The sequence below is a fragment of the Enoplosus armatus genome, chromosome 13, assembly GCF_043641665.1.
Source record: "Enoplosus armatus isolate fEnoArm2 chromosome 13, fEnoArm2.hap1, whole genome shotgun sequence".
Lineage (NCBI taxonomy): Eukaryota > Metazoa > Chordata > Actinopteri > Centrarchiformes > Enoplosidae > Enoplosus > Enoplosus armatus.
In genome coordinates, this window is record NC_092192.1 from 1051969 (window position 1) to 1060942 (window position 8974).

At 41.7% G+C, this 8974-nt stretch overlaps 3 protein-coding genes across 3 annotated transcripts; all 3 read right to left on the reverse strand.

Annotated features, from left to right (window-relative positions):
- Window positions 1-58: 58 nt before the first annotated feature.
- Window positions 59-1006, reverse strand: LOC139294968 (olfactory receptor 8G17-like). Its single transcript, XM_070916995.1, has one exon. It carries the CDS (start codon window positions 1001-1003, stop codon window positions 59-61), a length of 945 nt encoding a protein of 314 aa, XP_070773096.1. The 5' UTR covers window positions 1004-1006.
- Window positions 1007-3300: 2294 nt separating this feature from the next.
- Window positions 3301-4254, reverse strand: LOC139294930 (olfactory receptor 8G17-like). The gene has a single exon (XM_070916933.1). It carries the CDS (start codon window positions 4249-4251, stop codon window positions 3301-3303), a length of 951 nt encoding a protein of 316 aa, XP_070773034.1. The 5' UTR covers window positions 4252-4254.
- Window positions 4255-7789: 3535 nt separating this feature from the next.
- On the reverse strand, window positions 7790-8734 carry LOC139294963 (olfactory receptor 8G17-like). The gene has a single exon (XM_070916989.1). The coding sequence runs from the start codon at window positions 8729-8731 to the stop codon at window positions 7790-7792; it is 942 nt and encodes a 313-aa protein (XP_070773090.1). The 5' UTR covers window positions 8732-8734.
- Between the last annotated feature and the right edge of the window lie 240 nt (window positions 8735-8974).

An 8974-nucleotide genomic window follows, 5' to 3' on the forward strand; every position in this document is an offset into this window, starting at 1 on the left:
AAATACAAAACACATTCTGCAAATGTCTCCAGGTTTACCAACTTTAAAAATTCTCAACTCAGAATAACGGCGCAACTGGTTTGGATCTGAACAATTTTGATAAGGATTTGCAGATTTCTGCAGATTGCACCCCATAAATAATGGGGTTGAGGCTGCCGGGGACGATATGAAACAGAATGGCAGAGAGTTTCCTGTAGTCTGAGTACTGAGGGAAGCGGTGCAGGATGATGACAATAAACCCACTCAACATCATGATCAGATACACAACCAGGTGAGTGCTGCAGGTCTTCATGGCTTTACTGTTCAGAGACTTGTTGTTACTGGTCAGACAGACTACTGTAATCTTAGTGTAGGTGAGAACCATGCTGCCTATAGAAGCTGTGAACAGGACCACAGTGAACGTGAGGCCATACACATTATTAATGAACACACTCTCACAGGAGAGCTTAAACAGGGAGGCATTGTCACAGTAAGGATTCATGATCAGAGTCCTGCATCGGTTCAGCCGGACGGTCAGACCGAGCAGAATCCCAACCAGAACGAAGGCCACTCCCCAGGCAGAAACTGTCAGCTTGATCACCATCCTGTTGGTCATTATGGCAGCATAGCGCAGGGGATTGCAGATGGCCACATATCTGTCGAAGGCCATGATCATGAGCGCAGTGTGGGAAGTGGTGCCGAACATGTGTGAGGTGAAAGCTTGGACCACACACTCATAATAACTGATGAGGCGCTCAGAGGGGGGCAGCAACATGTCTATAAGCAGACGGGGCACCATGATGGAGTTTCCAAGGATGTCGTTAAAGGGCAGGTTGCAGAAAAGGAGATACATGGGCTGGTGAAGGTTGTTGTCCATGAAAACCAGAACAGCAATGCCCACATTTGCAACCATTATAAAGAGGTAGGAGAAAAAGAAGAAGAGAAAGACGGGGTGGACAGAGTCCTGGGAGATATTCAGCCCCTCCAGCTGGAGTGTGAAGCTGTTGTAGGTGTAGTTTTCCATCAACCTGCAGCAACAAAGATCAGAGATGACTGATATACTCAATGACAGTAGTGACTTAACAAATAACCAAAAACTATATAATCGTTATAGCATTTCATTGTAAACTGTTGGAGAAAGACTATTTGTTGTTCAGTCATACCTGCTTTGAGTCTTCTGGGTCATCGTTCTTTAGTTGTTGTTTTTCAGTTAACATCCAGCAAAGACTTCGTCCTCGGTTGCAGTTTCATATAGTCCCTGATTTATTCCCAGGGGACTCATTCATTGTTGACTCAGATGACTTGTGATGCAACATTATGAAATCATGGTAAGAGTTATCATAACTGTCAACAAGCTCCAGTATATGACTTTAAAGGGAAATTCCTGTGTTTTTAAACCTGGGGTCTAAATGAGTAATGGTTCCCAATAGTTTTGAAGTTGGTCCAGTAGATTGCCTCAGCTGGTAGCCACGAACGGGCTGCAACATAATCCTTTCCCTCCGTCAAAAGCATGTCCAGGAAAAGTGCTTGTGTTTGCCGCCGACAGGCTCCGATTGTTGTCCGACAGCATTATGGAAAGGATCCCTAAAGAGAGAGACCTTTTTATTAAAGAGTTAGATCCTCTCTGTTTCACCAGAAACACCGGCGTCGTCCTGCAACAACTCACCTCTCGTGAGATTTCAGAGAGACTTCTGTTTCTGGTTAAAACAAAGATTTCACTCTTTAACAAAAAAGGTCTATCTCTTGATCTATTCGTATTCTTATTCAGCTTTGAATGTGACAACAAATTCTTTTCAGACTTGAACACCAACAAATCTTTAATTTAATTCATGTATGTATTTAAATTGATTTTAAAACAGTTTCATAAGTTGCTCTCAGAGGTGGCAGGAACGTCTTCACTGAGTGAGCAGCTCCGGTTCAGATGTGACACCAATCCTCTTCTGCTGTGAACGGTAAATGCAGTCGGGTTTCTCTGGTCGAACAGCTGAAGTCTTCTCACCTTTCTGGATCATGCAACTGATTTGTATCTCATCTCCATGAATCACCAGGATCTGGCCAACATATGGTTTGTCATCACTTTGCACAATGACAGATTTCCTTTCTGTGCACTTCTTCCTCTAGAAGTCATCCCATTCAAGTTGGCGCTGAGTGGCAGCATCGTCTCCGGTCTGTGGAGCTTTTCCAAAATCTTTTTTTTTTCCGGTGTCGTGTTGCGATTGTGTTACCGGTCCATCTCTGAGGACATGCAGTGTGTCCGTGTCTCAGACATGTTTCCATTTGACATCTTCCAGAGCAGGTTTGACGTTCTCGTCATGTCTTAATGACGGTGACGGTGTTGAATAGCTCTGGGATGCCTGTGATGTCTTTGTAACGGCAATATGGATAATGACTTGATGTCGATTTCCCCCAAAATGAAATGCTGGATTTCTGAATTAAGCTTGCATCCATAGTTCCCTGAAGAGTCTATTTGTAGAAGCAAATCTGTACATATTTTATATTTTCCGTGTATATATTTATTTTGTTCCCCATATTTTTTATATCTGTATTTATTATATGTATATTGTTTTTTTTTAAATACTTCTGGTTTTTATTGACACAGCGCTGTCTGCTGTGTGTTTCTGCACCTTTCTGTCTTTGCTGCTGTGACTTGTAAATTTCCCCGCTGTGGGATAAATAAAGTCTAAGTCTAAACTTTTCTTTAATTTCCCTAAATTGTCCGGCCTGATGTAGAGAGTTGTACTGGTGAAAACATGTAATAATAACATGAAAATAATATTTCTTCATTGTTGTTAGCATATTACTCATTTATTGACCTCATTTGCATCAAGATTTCAGTAGCAGTGATTATACACTGATGTTTCCCATTATTACTGACAGAATACTGCTCTGATATAACAGGATTTTTATGAGCTGATTAGCCTTTTGTTACCCAATATAGCTGTGTAAATATAAATTACACCCAAACATGACCAATATTCTAATTGTCAATACCAAGATATTACCAGCTTATTATACCTGTAATTACCATGGTATAATTCAATTCAATGTTATTTATACAGCGCCAAATCACAACAAAGTCATCTCATGACACTTTACAAAATAGAGCAGGTCTAGACCGACTCTTTATAATGTTATTACAGAGACCCAACAGTTCCCACCATGAGAAGCACTATGGAGACAGAGGACAGGAAGAACTTCCTTTAAGAGGCAGAAACCTCGAGCAGAACCAGACTCTAGGTGGGGGGTCATCTGCTTTGACCGGTTGGGTTTCCACATTTTATGTTACTTGTATTGATAATTTTACAAAAATAACCTTGGAAACTAACTTTTTAATGATGGCAAAATCTTCTTGGACTTAAAAAACTTTGACAACAACTTCTTTATCTCTTTTGACTGAGCACCATAAATAATGGGGTTGAGGCTGCCGGGGATGATATGAAACAAAATGGTACAGAGTTTTCTGTAGTCTGAGTACTGAGGGAAACGATGCAGAGTAATGACAGACATCCCATTGAACGCCATGATCAGATACACAACCAGGTGAGTGCTGCAGGTCTTCATGGCTTTACTGTTCAGAGACTTGTTGTTACTGGTCAGACAGACTACTGTAATCTTAGTGTAGGTGAGAACCATGCTGCCTATAGAAGCTGTGAACAGGACCACAGTGAACGTGAGGCCATACACATTATTAATGAACACACTCTCGCAGGAGAGCTTAAACAGGGAGGCATTGTCACAGTAAGGATTCATGATCAAAGTCCTGCATCGGTTCAGCCGGACGGTCAGACCGAGCAGAATCCCAACCAGAACGAAGGCCACTCCCCAGGCAGAAACTGTCAGCTTGATCACCATCCTGTTGGTCATTATGGCAGCATAGCGCAGGGGATTGCAGATGGCCACATATCTGTCGAAGGCCATGATCATGAGCACAGTGTGGGAAGTGGTGCCGAACATGTGTGTGGTGAAAGCTTGGACCACACACTCATAATAACTGATGAGGCGCTCAGAGGGGGGCAGCAACATGTCTATAAGCAGACGGGGCACCATGATGGAGTTTCCAAGGATGTCGTTAAAGGGCAGATTGCAGAAAAGGAGATACATGGGCTGGTGAAGGTTGTTGTCCATGAAAACCAGAACAGCAATGCCCACATTCACAACCATTATAAAGAGGTAGGAGAAAAAGAAGAAGAGAAAGACGGGGTGGACAGAGTCCTGGGAGATATTCAGCCCCTCCAGCTGGAGTGTGAAGCTGTTGTAGGTGTAGTTTTCCATCAGCCTGAAATCCATGCATCAGGGATCAATTCATGAGAAAATTGTGATTTTATAAGTACAGTTAAGTTGTCAGCTTTCCCCCAGAATCTTTTTCAACATTTCTACATATCTGTACCACCATCCCTTTTTTCGGGGGGGTCTTTTTCTCCTGCTGTGAAAGTAGCTACGACCACAAAAGTGTCATCCACAAATCATTCAAGTAAAACAATGAAGGTTTAAGAGGCAAACATTATTATAGATGTTATGACTTTGATCAGATACTCTGAGAACATTTTATGGAAACTGTGATAAAAGAAAGTTTCTTGTAGATCAGTAATACTCACTTTAAGTATCTGTAGTTTTAGGGTTAGGGTTAGGGTTGTGATGATATCCACCAGCTCCAGTGAAGAGCTCCTCTACTGCCATATTTTATAGACGTGATTGTATCTTCAGGGGAATCAGTTATCATTACATCAGACCAAGTGATGAAACATTGTTTGAAATGGTTGACAGACACAAGTTACAGTAGTGATTAGAGAAATATTTCTAACTAACCACTGTAGATGAGTATATGACTAAAACAACAACACTAGACAGCGCAATGTAATACAATAGGGTATTAGACACTAGGCTACATCTTTGAACCGTGCTGACACTGAGCTGTCAGAGAGCAGTAAGTGTGTCTGTTGTGTTAATGCTAACACGTTTAATAATATATACACACAGTATATCATGCTTCAAAACTACTACTCCTTCTTTCCGTTGTAATGTAAATATTCAAGCTAACGCTGTGAAGCGGTGTGTATTTACGTTACCTGAGGAAGGCCATCTGTGGTTGAAAGAATTCCAGTTACATCCACATCAGATAAATGTTTTTGCAAAGTAACAGTGCTTTTACTTGAGTGCAGTTTTTGGCTACTCTACCCCCCTCTGTCCAGCAAATTTGACCCCTCCCCAATACTCCATGGGTCAGGACTTGAGAACATTAATGAGGATTTCATCCACTTCATAGATAAGATCAATTATTTTGCGCAATGAGCATGTGAATAGGGCCTGAAATAACCAAACTGTGTGGCATCGGTCCTTGTGGTAGTTGTAGTCAAGGGCTGTGAGCAGGGTTCTGGCCTCAAATGCAGGTGGGCTAAACGCGGAACGCTTAAAGACTCAAGGTCGGCTGTTGATCTGTGAAAAATGCAGTCATGGGCCAAGATTTAGTCATTTCAAGTGTAACCTACACTACACATACTTCTGTATTCGTATTAAGATATTCATACTGGCTGGTTTGAAAGGGTTCCACTTGATGGACATCCAATACTGGACAGTGCCATCGAGTGATGCTTCTTCCACTGTCTTACTAGGGGTGGAGGTGCTTGGACCTGCTTACCTAAAACGAATATATCATAAGGAACCTATGTACACAGAAAATTGTACATCGTTTCACTAAAATATCTACTTAGCAATCCCGCTCACTCCTCTGGTGTGGCTGATAGCAGTTGACGTTAGCATGTGTTAGCATGGCGGTGTTAGCCAGCACTAGTCGGGATCACTTCACCGGCTGTGTGTCTCAAATACTTGCTGCCTTGATAACCCAGCTGCACAGTACTCAAATGTTGAAATTACTTAAAATTCTCATTCCTACTAGTAGCCTTGATAAATTAGTTAAGGTTAGCTAACCTTAGCTGAAGCTCAGTGCTTACCCGTTCTGGAGAAAATTAGCCAACTCTGCATCCGTCTTGAAATCCTTGAAATCTAAGCTGTCTCCATCTTTCAAATGCATCTCCAGTATTTACCCACGTTTTACTGCGTCTCTGGTCATGGAGCTTTATAGAGGGATGCCGAGGCTTTTTCGGGTTGGGTAGTATCTAACATGATCTCTGTTGATCCAGCCTGTTTGCTTGCTTCCATAGCTGCAGCGCGCTGTGTATGCCTGTCAGTATCTTACCTGGCAGCCCGGGTGCCCAATGGGAAAAGGGGAATGGGCAGGAGACGGGATCACACAGGCCATAACACAACGACAAGGAGAGCATATTGGTTGTAGCACTGTCGTTGGAGAAGTCTGCATTTCACTTTAGCATGGTTCCTTAATCTGATGACATATCAGGGTAATTGTATGATTTAGTACTGTAAATATATTACATATTCCTTCCATAGTCCTTTAACGATGAATCCTCGATGCACGCCAAAGTTTTTCATGGAGTTCCACAAGGTTCTGTGCTCGGACCAATACTATTCACCTTATATATACTTCCTTTAGGCGGTATTATTAGAAACACTGCATAAATTTTCATTGCTATGCGGATGATAGCCAATTATATCTATCAATCAAGCCAGATGAAACCAATCAGTTAGCTGAACTTCAAGCATGCCTTGAGGACATAAAGACCTGGATGAGCTGCAATTATCTGATGTTAAACTCAGACAAAACTGAAGTTATTATTCTTGGCCCTGAACACCTCTGAAACACAGTATCTAAAGATAGAGTTACCCTAGATGGCATTGCCCTGGCCTCCAGTGCCACCGTGACCAATCTCCATGTTATCTTTGACCAGGACATGTCCTTTAACTCTAACGTAAAACAAACTTCAAGGACTGCCTTCTTTTACCTCCGTAACATTGAAAAATGAAGAAGATTCTGTCTCAAACAGATGCAGGAAAACGAGTCCATGCATTTGTTACGTCTCGGCTGGATTATTGCAATTCCTTATCATCAGGCTGTCCCAATAAGTCCCTGAAGACTCTCCAGCTGATCCAGAATGCTGCAGCACGTGTACTGACAGGAACCAGGAAGAGAGATCATATTTCTCCTGTATTAGCTTCTCTGCACTGGCTCCCTGTAAAATCCAGAAAAGAGTTTAAAATCCTTCTCCTGACCTACAAAGCTCTTACTGGTCAGGCACCATCTTATCTTACAGAGCTCATGACAGGAGGAGCTATCTCGGGCGCCCTGGCTTGGAAAGTAAACGTTTCATACATTTTTCTCATAGATAGTATTACATGACAGTTAGAGCACTTCTACAACACTGGTAGGCATGAAACTCCCTTTTAACTGCATCAGAAAATATCTGGTTATTTGATAAAAAAAGTTACAAGCCTGTAGTCCTAAAAACTTGGAAGGAAAGGAAAGATTACGGAGTTGAGAAAACTGACGATACAATCTGCAGCTCATCAATTGACTTTTGGATCAATTCAGCAACTATTTTCTCACGTATTCTGTATGTACAGTCTGATATGTCAAAGACAAATCAAATATTACATATATTGTAAAATATATATTATTGGAGGCTTGGGTTGGTGAAGAACAAAAAGAACATCTGTTTGTAGTGATGAATATTATAGAAAAGGATTGGCTTTGTAATTTAGTATTGTACTAATGCAACATTGGTGTTGATATTAGACTTTATTGACTCATTATTAGTAAGTGTAGAGTGATGCTAATGAGTTGCCCACACTCGTACTTCAAGGGACAAACACAAGATCATGGAATAGAGTAGGGTACTCTTAGTCCACATTTTACGTTTTTTGTGTTGATGAATTTAATAAACCTTGGAAATTCTCTTTATTATGATGGCAAAATCTTCTTGGGCTCAAACAACTTTGACAAGAACTTCTTTATTTCTTTTGACTGAACACCATAAATAATGGGGTTGAGGCTGCCGGGGACGATATGAAACAAAATGCTACAGAGTTTTCTGTAGTCTGAGTACTGAGGGAAACGATGAAGAGCAATATTAGAAATTCCATTGAACACCATGATCAGATACACAACCAGGTGAGTGCTGCAGGTCTTCAAGGCTTTACTGTTCAGAGACTTGTTGTTACTGGTCAGACAGACTACTGTAATCTTAGTGTAGGTGAGAACCGTGCTGCCTATAGAAGCTGTGAACAGGACCACAGTGAACGTGAGGCCATACACATTATTAATGAACACACTCTCACAGGAGAGCTTAAACAGCCCAGCATTGTCACAGTAAGGGCTTTCTATCAGAGTCCTGCATCGGTTCAGCCGGACGGTCAGACCGAGCAGAATCCCAACCAGAACGAGGGCCACTCCCCAGGCAGAAACTGTCAGCTTGATCACCATCCTGTTGGTCATTATGGCAGCATAGCGCAGGGGATTGCAGATGGCCACATATCTGTCGAAGGCCATGATCATGAGCACAGTTATACTGGTGGTACCAAACATGTGTGAGGTGAAAGCTTGGACCACACACTCATAATAACTGATGAGGCGCTCAGAGGGGGGCAGCAACATGTCTATAAGCAGACGGGGCACCATGATGGAGTTTCCAAGGATGTCGTTAAAGGGCAGGTTGCAGAAAAGGAGATACATGGGCTGGTGAAGGTTTTTGTCAATAAAAATCAGAACAACAATGCCCACATTCACAACCATTATAAACAGGTAGGAGAAAAAGAAGAAGAGAAAGACGGGGTAAACAGACTCTTTTGAGACTTTTAACCCCTCCAGCTGGAGTGTGAAGCTGTTGTAGGTGTAGTTTTCCATCAGCCTGAAAGAACAAAACAACGCTCTTATTGTCACATGTAATGTGTTATAATCTAGGTATCAGAGACCATTTTCTAGTTCAGATTGTACAACCAAACACAACATAAACTTTCTGCTTTTCCCAGATATTATTAGATATACTTGTCCATGGTATTGTATTGTAGAATACACAGTTTTTTTTTCATTTTATGAGGCAGTATTTCTACACCTGTCTGCAAAACCTTGTTGTATCTGAATACAAAT